Source organism: Nycticebus coucang, chromosome 6, assembly GCF_027406575.1.
Source record: "Nycticebus coucang isolate mNycCou1 chromosome 6, mNycCou1.pri, whole genome shotgun sequence".
NCBI classification, from domain to species: domain Eukaryota; kingdom Metazoa; phylum Chordata; class Mammalia; order Primates; family Lorisidae; genus Nycticebus; species Nycticebus coucang.
Window position 1 is genome coordinate 69,839,499 of NC_069785.1, and position 19,155 is coordinate 69,858,653.

The following is a 19,155-nucleotide window of genomic DNA, read 5'->3' on the forward strand; positions in this document are numbered from 1 at the left end:
GTCTCTCTTCCCTCTCGGCTGCTGTCCGTATTTGGAGAAGGATTACTGTTACAGAGGAAAACAGGCCAGATTGGAGGGCCTGTGTGTGGGGAGAATGGCCCTGCTTCCACACTCCCAGTCTTGTTTCTTCTCCTCCGCTTCCTTTCTGCCCTGCTTCTCCCTTCTTCCTCTTCTCCCATTAAATGTGCCCTCAGGGTCCTGCTGTGAATGCTAGTGTTTATCCAAGGGCAGAGTTGAGGCTCTGAGGCCCGTGCATTGGGCGGAGGGTGGGGTAGGGCTCACCTACGTTTTCTCTGTTTGTCACTCAAGCTGCCTAACTGGGGTCCCAGGTCAGTTGCTTGTGTGCCTGGTTCCCTACCAGTTGAGGTGTGGCAGTGTCTCAGGGCCAGAGGGTCACCCCCGTGTCTCGCCTCGCAGGCATATATGCCCATGAGGACCAGTGGGAAGGTCCCTCCACCTTCCTAGGTCTTCATGATTCAGGCTGTCAGAAAATGGGGAACAAACATTCCTCAGGTGCCTACTGGGTACCAGTGAGAGTGTAAGCATGGCTGTCCATGATCTCATTTAAGTTTTTCATGTCACACAGTAGATGGTCAAAGAGGTGAACCACTCTGCTGGTGTGTGTAGACACTCTGTTCTTCCCACGACCCTTCCACCTCCCCCTCTGGATTAGGTGCCACAGGGAAGAAGAAATCCATGGCTTGTCCCTGATCCTCAAGGAGGTTATCGCGAATTGGGGGCAAAATAAAAGACCCACGGGAAAGGGCTCAAAGCAGCATATGCTTGAGGCCCCAGTGCAGGGCCCAGCCCAGGACTGGTAGATTTCAGGGGGTGGAGCCAGGTGTCCCCCTCCCCCATAGAAGAATAAAGGAGGGACAGGCAGGATGCTGCTCTACAGAAAGGTAGCCACTGGTTGTTTTTGAAGGCTGATGCCATGTGAGTCTTCTTTCTTTTTCTTTTGGAGCAAGAAGTGTTGGGAAGGTAATAGAGCAAGAATTGGGTAGATTTGGACTTTTTCTCATGGGCACTACCATGTCTTGCATAACATGCCAGCTTGGTTGCTGAGTTGCAGGATTTCTGAGCCAGATTTGCAGGTTTCCTGAAATTGATCTTTCCAGGCACCTGAGCCACCATAGGATCTGATTGAGAGGAGTGACAGGTGATGTCAGGGAGGCCTCAAGCCCCAGCTGGGGGCAGGACTGGCCTTTAGCTGCCTGGGTCTTCACCCACTGGGGAAGGGGGCTTCCCTGCTCCTCTCACGTTCCTGGGGGCATAGTTAACAGGACAGATAGATCGTATAAGCTAAAGGAAAACCTGTCACCTATTATAGTTGAGAATTCAGCGGTCTGTGTTGGGACTCTTAGTCAGGATTCTAAAAACTATGTCATTTAAGAGACCTCTGAAATCACGCAGTCCCTTCACTTCACAAGCAAAGAACCTGGGGCCCAGAGAGTGAACTTGGGACAAGGGTTTGGGGTTAGGCCTTCTAGAACTAGAGGGGCTCTGTCCAGGGTTTTCTTCTGCTGTGTTCAGCTATCCGCCTTGATGTAAGTATTCAGTAATTTGATTGTCCAAGCCAAGAATCTTTATGAAGTCTCACAATTGTGTCTCACCTCACAGGTTCTCCAAACCTATCCCCAAATCCGATGTCCCCAGCACACAATAACTTGGGTAAGTATCTCCTTGTCCCCAAGACTAGAACCTGCTCTACCTGCTGCCCTGGCTGGTGGCCAGTGTGGGAAGGGGGCCTTGAAGCTCTCCCTCAACTCCTACCATTCATTGGCTTTGCTCAGCTCAGCCCATTATCAGGTTTCTGGTTACAGTGATGCTGAGGTCACCACAGAACGGGGAAACCTGAGAACAGTGGTGACAGGAAAGGCAGCCATGTGCTGGGTTTGTATTTCCCCTGGGGGGCAGTTAGATGTGAGTGAATGAAAATCCCCCAAACCTTATGCCCAGGAGACGAAGGTCTGTGGTCAGCTGAGCATACGTGTGTGGTTTGGTACAAAGCCATGGGCAGCCACGCAGACTCCAGCCCCTGACATTCATAGACTTACTTCCAACACATTTATTTAAATTATACCTGAGTATTTCCTCTTGCAGTTATATAATTTTTATTACAACAGCAATATATTAAGAACTCTGGGGATCTGGGAGTGGGAGCAATGTACCTCTAGTCCTACCACCCTAGCACAGCTGCCTTTGTTTTATCATAGTCCTTTGTCAGGCACATATATTTGTGCCTTGCCTTTGAGATTGTAGTGCATATCTGGTTTCCTCATCCTTTTTCCTTTTTACAATATTTTGTAAACATGTTTTCATGTTTAGATTTTGTGTTACTTCACAATGTTCTAGAGTGGCTAGACCATCGTTTCCACAACATCCCTCAGTTGTTGGGTTTCATTCTTCTAACCTGGGGTGTCCTTCTGTTCCCCAGCCTGGAGTAGGCTTCCTTGTGGCTTTCTCAAAGAGCCTGCTGAAGCGCTCAAAACAAATGCAATATCCATTTAGTTTTCATTAAGGGGAATTTTTTATATTCTGGGTCGTCATTTTAGACAATGCAAATTTGATATTTTTTGGCCAGGGGTTTTCTTGCTGAGGCTTATTTTGTGGCTCAGGAAAAGAAATAGTTACTATCCAATCTTAGTCAATTAAAGTGGATTGGACTAGCTTTGTTTCCAAACCTTGACTGATGGTGTCATCAAGTGAGGAAACTCATTGTTTGAAATACTGGAGGGTGCAGGGCGGCATCTGTGGCTCAGTGGGACACCATATACCGAGGGTGGCAGGTTGAAACCTGGCCCCAGCCAAACTGCAACAACAACAACAAAAAAAAAAAAAAGCTGGGCATTGTGGCAGGTGCCTGTAGTCCCAGCTACTCGGGAGGCTGAGGCAAGGGAATTGCCTAAACCCAGGAGTTAGAGGTTGCTGTGAGCTATGTGATGCCACAGCACTCTACCGTGGGTGATACAGTGAAACTCTGTCTCTACAAAAAAAAAAGAAAGAAAGAAAATACTTAAAAAAAAATATTGGAGGATGCATGAAAACCCTTTAATATGGCTGACAGGTGGACAGCGTGAGATGTGACTTTGGGTGATCTGTTTCAACATCTCTGTAGAATAATATCACCACGAAGTGTTGGGCTTGGTAGAGAGAAGCTCATACTCCTGATATGAAAGGGCCAAGTTATTAAAAACAAACTCTGAAGGCTAGAAGCTATGTTAACACTTGAGAAAGTAAAGGCTGTGATTGTAAACTTGACTCTGGGCTTTCAGCTTTTGAGATTGGCTGTTTTAGATTTCTTTTCTGAGCTATTTTACCCTATGTGGCCAAGGCAGCACTATTCATTGACAGACTTTGGAGCAGACGTTTGTCTTTAAAAGCATAGCAGTCACAGGCCAGCTTGGAAGCGGCTGCTGTGGGCAGACCCACTGGTTCAGATGGAAAAGTCGTCCCAGGTGGTAGTTTGCTGGAATTGCCCTCTTGATTGCATAGACTGAGATGACAGGATGATTCTTAAAGCTGGGACCCAAGGTAGAGTCCCCTGCTGACACAGTTCTCCCTTCCTACCGTCCTCTTCCTCAGGCTACTTGTCTGAGAGTTGAGAATTCTTAAGTCATTTCTTACAAAGGAAGGACCATCTTGAGCCTGGCCAACAGAGAAAGGGTGCTACTTTGCACTGATCTAGTTACGCCTCTGCTGGGAAGGTCTGAATCGGGGACAAGTCAGCTGACGAGTCAGGGTTAAGATTCATGGTGACACACCAGCACTGATGAGGGGCCTGGCTTCCTCTCTGCCTGGCAGGCTCACACCCCCCTTCACCCATTCTGCTCTATCGTCCTTACCCAAAAGGTCATATGGACTCCTGTTGTCATAGCTGGAAGGGCCTGATTTGAGTGTGATGATGATGGCAAATGTTTCTTTAGAATGTACTATGTACTGTTACTCAAAGTGCTTTGTACATGTTATCCCAATCTTCATAACTTTACATATCAGAAGTACTGGCATTTTTATTCCACACATTAGGAAACCAAGGAGCAAACTGGTCTAACTCACTTGTCCGAGATCACGCGTTAGTAGATGGAGAAGCCGGCTTTAAACTCAGCCGTTTCCCAGCCAGGGCATGCGCAGCACCCTGACACTACTGCGGTGCTGGGCCAATTAGACCAGCTGTCCCCGCCCTTCTCACTCAGAAGAACAAGGTCAAGCAGGGCATTTATAAACTTTTAGCTAGAGACAACTGCTAGGTTCTAGCCCCTGGCTGGGAGCCCCGCCTCCTTGCCTGTCTCTTCCTTACCCATCCATTCTCCAGAGATTTCCAGTCTCGTCACCATGTGCCAGTCCACATGGGAGATTCTAAGAGAAGTCACAGACCCTTCCATTGAGGTACCAGGGCCTGTGGATCAATAAGGCAGGACTAAAAATAGTTACAAAACATGGCACAGGTGCAGATGAAGCGCTCTAGGGGCTCAGAATGGGGATGTGTCCCCATTCCAGTGGGGACAGGCATCCAGGCTGGCCAGGCGTCTCCTGTGTATTCACCCACTCCATCAGTTTTTGCCCAGCTCCTGGCAGTACTGAAGCTGGGTGCCCAGAGCTGGGGAGAAAGCACGGGCACTCATAGGCACGTGGAGTGGCTGGAGATGTCCATGTCCACCAGTGATGTGTTGTGCCAGGAGAGCAAGCCAGAGGAAGGAGGACAGACATGTGCCAAGAAGCAAGTGTGGATAAGCTGGGAAGCCATGGGCAAGGTGGTGCGTGTGTGAGTGGGCCTTGAGGGATGGGTGGGATGCCCCAGTGAGGAAGGGAAGGACATTGCAGGTGGAAGGGTGGCATGTCATCTGAGAACAGCTTACACCGTCATGGGTTGGCACATCAGGAGGGACGGGGGGATTCCAGAGGCCCTAAGAAAAGAGCCCTGAATGCCAAGCTTAGTGCCTTTTTGCCCACAGAATAAAGTTGATGGTGGGTTTTGAGTGGATGTGGCATTAGACAACTTTATAAAGATTGTTCCGGCCACTGTGTGGTATCTAAACCCTTGGGAAAATTATTTGAGGCAAACAAACAAAAAAAACAAAACACAGATCCTCTTAGGCAGCTCAGAAATGGTGGCAGGGTTGGGAGGGCACACTTAGGGAGGTGGGTGTCGTGGGTCTGAATTAGCAGGGTTTATGATCAGCTTTAACTGGCATGACAGGGAGGCCTCTTAACCAAGGTGGAACACCCAAGAGGCCTCTTAACCAAGGTGACCCCATAGGTGGCTCATCCCATGCTGTGGTTAACTGTGCCCAGGAAGCAGCAGGAAAGTCCGAACTGGGGTTGGAGGGTCAGACCTGGCAATCATTGATACTGACACCTTTCCCATAGCGGGATCGGACAGACGAGGTTTATGATGGGATGAGTTTGGAAAACCCACACTATGGCCCTTCCAGCAGTCCCCAGGAGATTTGCATGTGACACTTCTGAGCAGTCTGTAGAAAGGAGGCTTGTTTCCCAGCACTTCTGTCTTCTGCCCCACTGACCAACCCCATGCTGCTCCACAAGGCTCTTTTCCAAGGCCGCCTCCAGCTCTGATGTTCCATAACTGTAGAAACTCACTGTAGAAACACCAGTAGAGGTTTGGCTAAAGTAATGGCAGCAGAATCCAGGGGTGGAAGACCCAGCTTCAGAAGAAGAAAGCCAAGGTCAGGGGATGATAGACCCGTGACGGTCTGAGGGGAGGGAGGCCCTAAGAGACAGTGGCAGTGGCCAGGTTCAGCAAAGATGCAAAATGCGATGTAGGAAGAGGATTTTCATTTGGCAGCAGGAGTTCAGCCTTTGGAGAGCTTTTTGTGGGGAAAAGGGAGGCAAAGTTGGTCAACAGTGGGCTGGAGAACAAATAAAAGGGGGAGGGGGTGCAGCCAGCCACAGTAGCCTTTGCATCCTTTCATGGCCAGTAGGTCCCGAACCACAGGATGGAAATAGGTGCATAATGAGCTTGTCCTTGAAAAAGATGGGGGCATCTGCTTATTTCTCTTAAAAGAGATTATTGTGAAGTTATTGCTCAAAGATGAATAAAGCATAGGACATCAGGTTTCTTATTTCCTCCCACTCCAGGCCTTAGCCCCAGGGCACAGGTCTGAGGAAGGCTGAGTCTCCTAGTGTAGGAAAGTCACTTCTAGTAAGGGGCAGTGACTCGTGGAGGCATCCCAAATGCATGATTGAGATCCAGCTCAGCATCTTGCTCAAGGCAAGTTCTTGAAGACCCTGGGAACTTTGTTTGCAGGGAAGGGGATATGAGCAGGTGATGTTCCTGCCATTACACATCATGCTGATGAGTCACAGGAATTTCCTAAGCACTGAAGTCAGAAGGATCAGTGCAAACGCAGGGGAAGGAGGCGGCAGGTGAGAGAGGAAAAAGGTACCAAGCTGGCTCCTGCCAGTGAGTAAGTTGTTCCCTGCTTTAAATTGAAGCCTTTAGGGAGGGGAGGGGCCTTGACTGAGGAAAATGAGGCACCAGGGAGTGCCCTGGGGGAGAGTTGAGCTGGAGTTTAAGGAGGTGATGGTTTTCCAGAGTGCTTCAGGCAGAATGTGCCTTCCACTCCTGCCAGGATAAAGAGGTGGGGTATCCAGAAGACCAGCAGCTTTGGAGAGAGAGGACAGGGGTCCCTGGCACAGGCTCAGCCTGGTTCCAGTGTCTTCATGCTGCTCCACAAGGCTCTTTTCCAAGGCCGCCTCCAGCTCTGATGTTCCATAGCTTGTGAAATCACAGGCAGGGGACATGATGATAGGACCTGAGCAGTTGGCTGTGCCCTCACACTCCTGAGTGTCCAGCACAGGCTTTGCCACTGTTTTGGTTGCAGCAAACTGGTTGTAAGCTGAAAGGGCATGGGGTTTTATGGGTAGCTTGGTTTGTTGTTTTAATGGCAGACAAAAGGGTTGGAATTAATACCCCAGGTGCTGAGGGGCTCAGCTGGCCCTCCTCACTTGGAGTACTAACCTTTTGCACAGGAGATTCAGGGGCACAGGTAGCTGAGACTCATTATGCATGGTAGTGGCGAGGGACTGTTTCCCAGCCATGTGAGCTGGGCCTTAAGATTGATCCAGGCAGATGAGGAGAGAAGGCCAGGCCAGGCAGAGGAAACAGCCTGGACCTAGACGTGGCAGCATAATGGATGTGGGAACTGGAGCGTGGAATCTCCTAGGTTGGGACAGAGCTGCTTTCCGCAGGTGGGGAGGACCCAGACAAAGCCAATCCATTTATGTTTTGACCTTTAGCTTTCCAGCGTCAGTGCTCCTGGCCTTTACTGGGTCCTGCTTTAGATTTATAGCAGAAAGTTAATTTCCCCCTCTTGCCTCCTCACCTTTTCCTTTACCGGATTTGAATCTCTTGCACATGTTTTTAATAGGCATCCCTTAATCCAAGTGTTGCCTTCTGGGTTTTATTCTGTTTTCTTTTTCTTAAACAAAACAGAAAGGCTATGCCAGCTTGGAACAGGACTCAAAACTGAAGCCAACCAATGCTTTAGGCTGGCAGGGGGCCAGCCATGGATTAAGGGCCCCATGCCACTCTAGAAGTCTGGCTGACACCAACCACACTGATGAGGGTGGGGAACCCAAAACGGCTGGAGCTGGAGGTTCCTGTGTCTCCAACACCTCTGCTGTGGGAAGAGAGATTAGCTCAAGCTCAGAAGTCTGTGCAGGAACAAGGCTCTTTGAAGGGAAGACCTTGGGCATGAGCCATTGTCTGCCACTTGAGGTGTGCAGCGTTCTCTACCTGGAGAAGCAAAACTGCTCTCCATCAGGACGTGTCACCTTACCCCTGCAGAGTCATCTCCCAAAGGAATCTCTCATAAAACTGTTTCTGTATTTGTTGGTAAACTCTTGAGATCAAGCCTGGCTGGCTGGCTTGATTGATTGGAGTGGGGGAGGGTTTGACACCTACCATGAGAGATTTCTTTTAAGATATAAGTGCCAAGACAAGCTTTGTTTGTTCAATAAGCATTGTCCATCCACCAGCCAGAGCCATGCAGTATATTATATTCCCTTTTTGCCTTTTCTGCTAGGAAACTCAGAGCCAAGTTGGGTACCCTTTCAGGAGCTTCATAATTACTCCATTCATAAGTTTCTCTTTTCCAAGGGCCTTTTTGTTTCTCTTGTACTGACCATGGTGTGGATAGGCCCTTCAGTGGGAAAGAAGGGAGAGCACACATACACGTTTTTTTTAAAACATGCCATGGAAGGCAGAACTCAGAGGTAATGACCATACTTTGGGGTCTACAGCTCCTGTCCCACAATGCCTCGAGGAAGCAGCTGAGGGGTGATGCGAGGAAGGGAGCTGGAAGGCAGAGAAGGGCAGAGGTGGCTCTTAGTTGTTTGCAGAGAATAGAAAGTACATGGCTGGGGCACTGCTCTGGCTCAGTCAGGCTTCTAGAAGCAGGGCAGCTCATCCAAACAGCACTCCCTGAAGTGGCACCCTGTAGACTTTGCCACTGGCCTGATCACTTTGCTCCCTCAAACTAGCATCTTCTAATGATGTGTCAGGGTCCTTGTATGCAGTGTTTTCCACAACACTGTCTAGTGTGTGTCTGTGAGTGGCAGTGGTATTTGGATAAGGGCTCTGATCTGCTTGGGAGGGCCTCTTAGACTAGAACCCCAAGGCCTTCTTTGATTCTTAGATTCCTTTGAAGCCCTCACTTCCTCAGAGCATGGTCCCAGCACCATGCCACACAGTGGGTGGCCTGCCGGCTTTTCTTGTTTTGAATGGTGGTCTGTGTCATTGTTCCTGGAAGCTTCCCTCTTTTCTCTTCTGCCTGGACTAAGCCCAGGCAATGTTGGACAGGGCTTTATGGTTTCAGGGTGAAGAATCTATTTTCCTTCTACACGCTGCTGAGTAAGCCAGGACCAGTCCAGATCAGCCAAAGCTGCCTCTTCAGGCTGACGCATGCCAGAGCAAGGGATTAGATGGTCAACTTCAGATATCTTCTGGTGGATGGCAGTCATTGTACAGACAGGAAACTGAGGCCACAGAAGGAGATCGTGTCCCCAAGGTCACACACCAAGGTCAGCAGAGCAAGCACCAGCAGCCCTGATACTCTGCCTGTCCACTCTGAATGCTTGGATTGCACTTAGATTTCTTTCTTTTTTTTTTTTTTTCTAAGTTTCCAAAAGTAGCATAGCTCAGATTTCAGTGACCACATTGTTTAGAATATAGCTTATCTCAGTGGAATGTTGAGGCATCGAGCAAAGCCAAAGCCGGACGTGGCTGACGTGGCTCAGTCCAACCTCAGGGCCAGGGCATAGGCCGCAGTGGCCTCCACCCCCGTCAGCCCTCCCTTCTCCATTAAGCAGCTTAGATCCCTGCCTTCGTCCTCACCTTCCCTGCTCCCACCTTGGGAAGAGAGGCAAGGGCAAAGAGGGCCTGCCTCTCTTGTGATGGAGGTTGAGATAGGACACAGGCTGTGCTCAAGTTCATGAAATCAGGGTTGTAGTAGCTGTTAACACTATGTAGTGTGGCCCTGCACTCCTGGAAGCTATCTCAGTCCAGCCAGTGCTGGCTGTAAAGAGTACTCCCTGCCCAGGCGGCTGGGGAGGGGGACATGGAAGTGGGAGCTCAGAGACTTTAGCTGGGTTGCAGGTAGTCTGGGCTGAGCCAAGATTGCCCTCCAGTCTGTCTGGAGGACACCTTTAAAGCTAGTGCTCCATGACCTGGTCAAACATCTAGAACAATAGTTTTTAATTGGCAGCAATTTCCCACTCCTCCAGAAGATACCTGCTGACAAAAAACGTCAGAGACATTTTTGATGCTTTGACTTGAGAGGGCAAGGTAGTTGTACCCAACTGGCACCTGGTGGGTACAGGCCATGCTGCTAACATCCGGCAACATGGCACTGGCATTTCATGGCTAGAGGTCAGGATGCTGCTTAACATTCTACGGGAACCCCCACCCCCAAATAATGCTCTGGCCCAAAGTATCAGTATGCCAAGTTTGAGAAACCTGATCTAGGATGTCCTGACTCTCTAGCCGACACTTTGAGTTGGGTGCAGGGATGTCACTGGCCTGCATCTCCTTTGTGGTAGCAGCATCCTTCTCACTGTTATTTTATTTTATTTTAGACAGAGTCCTAGTATGTCGCCTTCGGTAGAGTGCCATGGTATCACAGCACATAGCAACCTCAAACTCTTGGACTTAAACAATTTTCTTGCCTCATCCTCCCAAGTAGCTGGGACTATAGGCAATCGCCAAAATGCCTAGCTATTTTTTTTTTTTGTTGTTGTTGTTACTGTTGTCATTGTTGTTTTTAGCAGGCCCTGGCTGGATTCAAACCTACCAGCCCTGGTGCATGTGGCCGGTACCCTAAATGCTGAGTTACAGGTGCCAAGCCCCTTTTCACTCTTAGAAGGGAATTGTGCACCTGAATCCTCCAAGGAGATCAGGGCCACTCTGTCATTTGGTGATGGGGGCATGCAGGCCCTTCCCTGTGGACAGAACAGCTTCTGACTTTTCTCTCTTGAACTTTACATATCTTCAAAATATGGTGAACACAGGCCCCCCGGGGGTTCTTGCTCCGAGAAGTTACCTGGCACTCAGGGAGCAGGATTCTTGGGCCAATGCTGAGACTTGGGAATGGCAAACCATTCTTGTTCCCCTCTCATCAGGGCCCCATGCTGAGGGCTAAAGTGAAGGAGGGTAGATGTCAGCCTGGGCCCTGAGACTTCATGGTCCAGTTGGACAGTCAGGACACCCAGAGACAGCAGCTCACAGAGAGACACACCATAAGTTACCAGATGTCTCCAAGAGTATTTAAGAAGGAGCCAGAGTAACCCAGGGATGAAGGTTTGAGGTGAAAGAGTAAGAATGAGCAGAAGACTCCCTAATTGTTCAGCAAAGGGATGGGATTTAAGTAGATAGCAAACTAGACATGGTGGGCTTGGTCAGCACTGGGCAGTCAGGGTCAGGAGGTTGTAGCATTGATGTGTATGGGAATTCCAAGGGCTTGGCAGAAGGCTAAGAGGATGAGCCTGAGAGATGCTTCAGAGTTAGGCAGGGCACCACGCAGGGGGAAGACGGGTCGCCAGGGCAGTTGTGGCTCAGCATGGCTGGGCGAGAGGCGGGTAAGTGTGTCTTAGGAAGCAGAAGTGAAAGGCTATGATCACATGGTGAGAAGCCGCTATTTACTCTCCCAAAAGAAAGAACTAGTCCCTGATACGAGGGCAGTTTGGCTTTGAGGGGTCCCTGATTGAGACTGTACAGAAGGACAGTTGGGAGAAAGTCAGAATATCTTTTAGCTCAGTTCGTGTGTTAGCCACCCCAGCACCGGTGTCAGGGAAGTATGGAAAACAGTTTCTGTGATAAGAGATGTGGCCTGGGGTCCGTCTGCAGACGTGGCCTAGTACATGTGTTTCATAGACCCCGGGGCACTATGCAGCCCACGAGGCAGCCGCAGCCTTTCATCTTGCAGGGAGCTGCTCTCAACAGGTCGGAGTTTGCCAAGGTCATGCATTGCCTAAAACTGAAGGTCCCTTTGGGGACAGAGATTAGTGTGGGTTACTTACTTTGGGGCAGAGGTTAGTGTGGGTCACTCTGGGGGCCTCAGTAGAGAGGCTGGGAGGGAAGCATGTGGGGCGTGGCTGCCCAGGGAACAGCAGCAGCACCCAGGGGTTCCTCCAAGTTTGGCGCTGCCCCACCTTGAAGACTAAGTCCAGTGAAAGCTAGGAGGGGCTGGGCCTCTTTGTGCTAAAAACAAATGAATTCAATGGCTCTTTACACACACACAGTGGCAGGGTTTCTGAAATGCTCCTCCAGACTCCTGAGTGTTTATTCCCAGGATCGCACAAGTTTTATACAATAGAGATTATTAAGACCCACTGAGAAATGGGGGAATAGTCTTCTAGAGTGTGCAGGTGACGTGCATTGGGGAGCATGGGACCCTGGGGGACCCACTGACCTGGTAGCCCACCCTGTCTGCAGACCTGCAGCCCGTCACCTACTGCGAGCCGGCCTTCTGGTGCTCCATCTCCTACTATGAGCTGAACCAGCGCGTTGGGGAGACCTTCCATGCGTCTCAGCCATCTATGACAGTGGACGGCTTCACTGACCCCTCCAACTCGGAGCGCTTCTGCCTGGGCCTGCTCTCTAACGTCAACAGAAATGCGGCCGTGGAGCTCACTCGGAGGCATATCGGTAAGGGGTAGACATCTCCCCTCACCTCTGCTCCTACCCAGCCCCAGAACAGCCTCTGCTCCTGCAGGAATGGGGTGGGGACTCAATGCCTCCAGCCTGGCCCCCTGAGTAAGAGCCAGACAATGGAGTTCAGATTGCTGAATCCTTCCTACTCAAAGGGATAAAAGAGGGACGTCTATGAGAAAGGCAACATACGGATTCTCATACTAAAAATACCCTTAAAGTACAGATAGGTTGCTAAGTAGGGAATCATCTTTTGTTGTTTTCATATATGACTATTCTAGACAATTTAGAAAAGGTAGAAAGACAAGAAGTGCCCACAACCCACTCACCACCACAATTAACATCCTGCCTTCCGGCTCCCAGGTCACAGGTAAAAGATGGGTGTTAGTTTAGGGCAGAAGAAGCTATGTTACATGTCACAGGGTTTGCTTATAAAGTTATCATATTCAGACATCATCCTGGTGTCTGGGAGCCCACAGGGTTGGCCAAGGGGCTGGGGAGCTGGCAGGACGGCACAGTAGAGGTCCGGTCCCACACGAACCAGAGTCACTCTGTGTCTGGTTGTTTATTTTCTTGGGTTCTCGTGAAAGGTTTCCTTTGAAGAGAGAATTGATTCTATAGTAAGACAAGAAAAGTTGGATGGCATCAATCCAAGGTGGTGTGCTCATCATTTTCCAGGGAATGACCTGATGCCTGGGGAGGTAGGAAATGGCTCTAGTCAGTGACAAAATGGTCCTCACTGCCAAACCCCCATCCTTCCTGGTTTCTTTTTCTTTAAAAAAGATGCTAGATACTAATTCTGGGTGGCATACACAAGTTTTACTTATTATTTTTATTCTTTTATATATTTTATTTATTTGGTACAATTTTTTTTTTTGAGATGGGGGTCTCACTATGTTGCCCTGTCTGATCTTGAACTTGGGCTGAAGCCATCCTCTGGCATCAGCCTCCTGAGTATCGGAACTTTGCACATACTCCACTGAGTCCAGCATTTTCCACATTTTAAAAATAATTCTTTTAAAATGACCGAAATGAAACACATTTTTGGTCTGGGTCTTCCCACCCCCATTTCTGCCCTCCTGGGAATTGAGTCCCTGGCACCTGTATGTCTCGTGGCACCAAGTCCTGTAGGACCAAAAGCAGAAGGGAGCGGTTGGGGGGTGGGATGATAGTGGGAGTGGGGACAGGGCAGGGGACATCAAGTGGTGCATGGGCTGGTCAGCTCCTTTCTGTCCCACTTGATCCGTAAAATCCGGCTTCTTCCTGGCCCTCCTGGTGAACAACGGAACAGAGGCTTTCCCAGGCAGGAGGAGGGACCATCCCTGGCTGAGCAGAGAGCTCATTGTCAAGAGTGTTTATGTAACTTTGAGCTGCAGAGCCAATTTAAAAATAATTTCTGTCCATCTGGAATGGATTTAAGAGATGAAAGAAAAGTAAATGAGGTAAACTTGTGGAATGTTTTAGAAAAATAGACTGAGAGAGGAAAAATGGTATAGGAGGTAGCACTGGCCGTCCCTACAGTGGCTCCTGGGGTATCTGTTGCCTCAGAGGGAGCCCCGCAGGGTTACTGAGAGACTCTCTGAATCTCGCAATGGGAAGGGACAGAGAGTAGTGGTGGTGGCAGCAGCAGCTGACACTCATGGGGCATTCACTCCATGTCCCATAGGAACCCCGTGAGGGTAGGTGTCATCATCATCCCGTTTTATAGAAAGTGAGGCTCAGAGGTTGAGTAAGTTGACTGAGGCCCATGGCTGGCCAGGCAGAGGCTGCCACAGACTTACCCCGTGCTCTTTTCTCTTGTCATCTGCCTCCGTTAGCCTTAGGAATCCAGTAGTGCCCACGATTTCCCCTACCTGGGTTTTAGGCTTGGGCTGTAGGTCTTGTTTGCCCGGGGAGCTGGCAGAGAACCAGTCACTGGGAGCCTCCCCTGCCTCACTGCCTCCTGTACTGGCCCCAGGGCCACTGTGCGTGGGCAAGGGCACCCTGAGCCTAGCTAACCGAATCTCTCTAGGGAGGGGTGTGCGGCTCTACTACATTGGCGGGGAGGTCTTCGCAGAATGCCTCAGCGACAGCGCTATTTTTGTCCAGTCTCCCAACTGCAACCAACGCTACGGCTGGCACCCAGCCACCGTCTGCAAGATCCCACCAGGTAAGCCACACCCATCCCTGCCCTGAGGTCCTTTTCCGGGGCACATGCCTGGGTTGCTAGGCAGACATCATCTTTCTTACCTTGTCTTTCCCTGGTGTTTGCAGTGCCAACCTGAAGGTGATCTGACTGGGCTTCTCAGTGTGTAGACGTCTTACTGTGCTTCCCTAAACCTCCGGGAAGCAAATGTAGCATCTGATGGATTTGCCTTTAACGTGCCGGTGCTGCCTGTCTCCTGTACGCACAGACAGGCAGTGTGGCTTCCTTCCTTTACTCGTTCCTTGCACAGATGTACACGCATGCAGGGCACAGTGCCAGGTGCTGTGGGCGAATGGAGAGGTGGACGGGGCCCTGCTCTGTCCCCCCAGACCTTATAGACCTATGGAGTATTTAGAACAGGGACCGATGATTTTAATACAGGGAGAGAGGTGCCAAGCACCAGGCGAGCAGTGCAGAGGGGGGGAGAAAGCACATTTAACTGTCAGGGTAGGTCAGGTCAGTCTTCATGGAGAAGGCTTTGAGCCCTGCAGGATCGGCAAGCACAGGGAGGTGGAGGAGACAGTCCAGGCAAAGGCCCCAAGGCAATGGAGGGCAGGGCATGTCCAGGCAGTGCTGTGGCTGGAGGAGGCCATGTGTAAAGCAGTCAGGTTAAGCATTTATTCATGTATTTATTTATTTATTTAGAGACAGAGTCTCACCTTGTCATCATCGGTAGAGTGCTATGGCATCACAGCTCACAGCAACCTCAAACTCTTAGGTTTAAGCGACTCTCTTGCCTCAGCCTTCCCTCAGTCTCTTGCCTCAGGGACTACAGGCGCCTGCCACAATGCCCAGCTATTTTTTTTTGTTGTTGCAGTTATCATTGTTGTGTAGCAGGCCCAGGCTGGATACGAACCTGCCAGCCTTGGTGTATGTGGCCGGCATTCTAATCACTGAGCTACAGGTGCCAAGCCGGGGCAAGCATTTAAAAAGCAAAGTGGCACCAAACCATGGAAGGATATGAGAAAGTTTAGGGTTTATTCTGGGGAACTTTTGAGGGTTTTCTGAGCAGGGCTCACGAATTCCACTTGTGCCCCCAAAAAGCTATACCCCAGAGGGTGGTTTGGACAGGACCATCCTTGGAGAGCAACTTGAGGCAGGAGGCTGATCTGATCTAAAGCCTCTTTACTTAGGAAAGCTGGGCAGAAAGCCCCAATCAGAGCCCACTTCTTCAGGCATGCAGCCTGCAAAATGTGGTCTGGGTCAGACCATTGCCTGTGGCCCATGTATGGTGTCTTTCCCTGCCCATGAGTAGCAGATGACAGTGCAGTGGCGAGCCATGGACAAGGAAGACTTCAGAATGAGCGTATGGAATGGTAACAGTACTCCATGTTGCCACAGACCTTGTGGTTGCCTTTCCTAAGTACATTGATATCTTTGATCTCACTTGTCCTCTTCAGTTATTCTGGCTCTATAAGTAGGAGACGCATTGAGGAGAGCTCAGGGAATTTAAGCCACCTGCCTGCAGGCACATAGGTAGCAAGTGGTGGAGCCAGGATGGAGCCCAGGACTGGCTGACGCTGGAGTCTTGCTCTCTCTGCTTCTTGGCTCCACAGGCGGCTCCCGCCCAGTGTCAGCCGTGTTCCACCACACTTGCCCTCGTGTTCCACCACACTTGCCCTCGGAGAAAATGAGAAGAGGAAGCTCAGTTGCATTCCTGGCATTCTGCTTACTCCCTTCCCCAGCCCCACCCCCACCCCCATCCTCTTCATGAGGACTGAGTTAGCCCTGGTGTTTGTCAGCTCATGGGAAGTCAGAGCTGTGAGGACCTCTGAGGCAGGCCTCTCGTTTTACAGAGCAGACAGGGTCACAAAGCAAAAGTCACCAACTCAGAGTCACACAGCAAGATTAGGGGCCTGGTGCTGGCCCATTCATGAGAGTCACCTCAGCTCACCTTTGGTTATTTCCGGCATGTGCTTTTGTCTTTATTTTTCTGGCTGACACATTCCTGGCACTCAGGCAGTAGGACTTCAAACAGGAGGTTTATTTTAAACTTTATTTGTGCCTGTCTTTAGTTTTACTGTCTGGAGAATTAGACGCACACCTTCACTTGCTGTGAATGTCACCTCGACCCAGCCTTGTGCCCAGAGGCCAAAATGTAGCCCAGATCTCTCACGCCCTCCTAGCCTGGCACAAGGCAGGTTTGTGAGAGCAGCCTGGGTGAACTGTGTCCCCAACCCTCTGCCGAGCTGCCAGTTGGAATGGCAGGCCCACCAGCCTTACAGCGAGCCTATCTCTGCTGGCCCCCTCTGCTATGACACAAGCCAGGAGTCCTGTGCCCAGGTGGTCAGCCAGTCCCACACAGCACAGGCACCCTGGCTAAGGTCCCTTCCCTGTCTGTCCTTGGCCCTACTGCCCAGGCAGAGGCCTACCTCTCCACGCCATCTCCCTGTTACAAAAGCCTGACTTCTCATAGCTCTGGAAGCCGGAGCTTGCAGGACAGCCTTGATTTCCCCTCTTACATTGGTCAGCCTTGTTTCCCAGTGGGGTGGTGGCACATTCAAAGATTCAAGTGCAGGGGTGTGAGTCTGCCCGTCCCTCATGCTCTCTGAGCTGAGGCCGTGCCACTGGGGCCGTGGGAGTGATGCCATCCTGGGGGTCCCAGGGGTTGCTTTGTCAGGAGAGGAGCCGCCAGCCTGTGCACCCTTCCATCTCCAGGGCACTGTTTATGTGTGTTTGGCAGGTTGCAACCTGAAGATCTTCAACAACCAGGAGTTCGCCGCCCTCCTGGCCCAGTCTGTCAACCAGGGCTTTGAGGCCGTCTACCAGCTGACCCGGATGTGCACCATCCGCATGAGCTTCGTCAAAGGCTGGGGTGCGGAGTACAGGTCAGTGTGGCGCTGCCGACACTGCACCGGGACCTGGTTGGGAGCCACTCAGCACTGCAGAGTTGGGGGTGGGTCCTCAGGCAGAGAGAGGCGGGGCCTGGCAGGCAGGGGCGGGGGAGGGGAGGGCCGACCCAGCCCTGGAAGCTGAGGCAGAGCAGAACAGTGCTCGCTGGGTAGGAACAGTTTATCGGGCACGGTGAACACATATATCCCGTTTCATCCTCACCTGTCCTTGGGTAGGGACTGTGGCATCCTCGCCACTGTACAGATGAGGGAACTGAGGTCTCTGGAGGGGAAAGGGACTTGCCTAAAGTATCATCATGAGTGAAAAAGCTGAGCCTAGAACTGTGCCCCTCTTCTTCGCCATTCTTCATTTTGGGCGAAGATGGTTTTAGAATGACCCTCTTCAGGAATGTGAGTCTTCACCTCTCTGTTCCTGCCCTTCTCCGTGGCTCCATCTCTGACTCAGGGACACTGGTGACCCTGAGGAGCTAGGAAATTAAAACTGAGAATCAGGGAGTGGAGGAGGAGACTTGGGGAGTGATGAAGGAGTACAGTTTTCTTGCTCAGAAAAGAAGTTTATTAGTTTTCAGAATTCTAGGTACTGGTTGACACATGGCACTTATAACAGGTCCACTGAGTCTGCGGGTTGAGTTTCAGGCAGTGCTGGTTTGGGTTTAGAGACTCCAGTCCCTTCTTTCCTTTCCACACATGGATGGGGGTTTCCTGAGAGGGAGGGGCTGTGCACCCTTCCTTCTGTCCCTCCACCCCCGCCAACCCCTAGCTCCTGTGGCAGACGCCGAGGTGCCCACATGTCAGCTGGAGCCAGCGTCTTGCAAGTTACTCTACCCTTCTCTTCATTTTTCCAGATGTTTGGAATTCATTTTGTTTTGCAGTCATTCTGCACCCGGGCCAAACCCATTTCAGCATTGGCTCTGGGCCACTGTTTATAATGAAATCCAGATGAGCATGACTTATGGAAAGTCAGATTCTCATTAAAGGATTTCAGTCTGTAAAGTCCTCCTCTCCCATTTACCGTATTTCAGCTGCTGTTCTTCCATGTCTGCCCCATGGTGTCAGGAGACGTAGCACCTGGGTCTCTGGGGTCTTTCTGGAATCCAGAAAGTGACCACTTAAGCAAAGTGGTCAGACCTCAAGAGAAATTAGCCCAGGCCCAAAGGTCCAGCTGGAGAGACATTTTAGCCAACCTTTTAGCCCTGGCTTAAATCATTTAGGGAATAAGAGTGAAAGGTTAGAAAATTAATACTTTTTAGTGGGGAAGGGAAGTATTTAAAGATGGACCCCAATGGAAAAGAGCAAGGAGAAGTCCATTTGTGGACTGTGGTCTAGAGCAAGTGTCCTCAAACTTTTTAAACAGGGGGCCAGTTCACTGTCCCTCAGACCGTTGGAAGGCCGAACTATAGTTTAAACAAAAAACTATGAACAAATTCCTATGCACACTGCACCTATCTCATTTTGAAGTAAAAAAACAGGAACAAATACAATCACATCATGGCCCCATGTGGCCCGCAGGCCACAGTTTGAGGACCCCTGGTCTAGAGGGACATGCTCAGGTACCGTCCATCAGGCAGACACCCCAGAGCTGAGACAGTGAGCCCATTTCAGAAGCTCCCTGCAACTCAGACAAAGAGTAGGCCAAGCAGGGAGGGCGGTACCCAGGACAGCAGACCTGGACCTGGTGTGGCATTGCAGCCTCCAGCTCCAAGTGCTGGGAAGCGGCTCCCTGGTGGCAGAAAGCTTTCCTTGGGGACAGTGTATCACCGTGCAGGGTATACTGCCAGCACACCCAGTCCTATGTGGCCCACCGCGTCACTGCTGCCTGGCAGCATGCACAACAGCCTAGGGGCGGGTACGGCCCCTTCCCAGAATAGTCTTGCCCTCCTTCTGCCTCTTGGGCCAAGGAGAGTAAGGTTTCAGTTGTTCTCTCTGTGAGGTGGCCTAAAGCAGGGCCCAGG

The 19,155-nt window shown here is 50.7% G+C and overlaps 1 protein-coding gene across 3 annotated transcripts in view; it reads left to right on the forward strand.

The window, feature by feature from the left end:
- Positions 1 to 19,155, forward strand: part of SMAD3 (SMAD family member 3) — a 119,122-nt gene that overhangs the window by 98,162 nt on the left and 1,805 nt on the right. For 2 of the 3 annotated variants that reach the window (XM_053596179.1, XM_053596180.1), the window contains exons 5-8: positions 1,621 to 1,671; positions 11,951 to 12,163; positions 14,178 to 14,315; positions 17,035 to 17,179. In XM_053596179.1, the coding sequence (XP_053452154.1) occupies positions 1,621 to 1,671; positions 11,951 to 12,163; positions 14,178 to 14,315; positions 17,035 to 17,179 (547 nt within the window). Of the gene's footprint in view, positions 1 to 1,620; positions 1,672 to 11,950; positions 12,164 to 14,177; positions 14,316 to 14,563; positions 14,567 to 16,715; positions 16,807 to 17,026; positions 17,180 to 19,155 lie in introns of all 3 variants that reach the window. The other variant, XM_053596181.1, reaches the window with a different exon arrangement.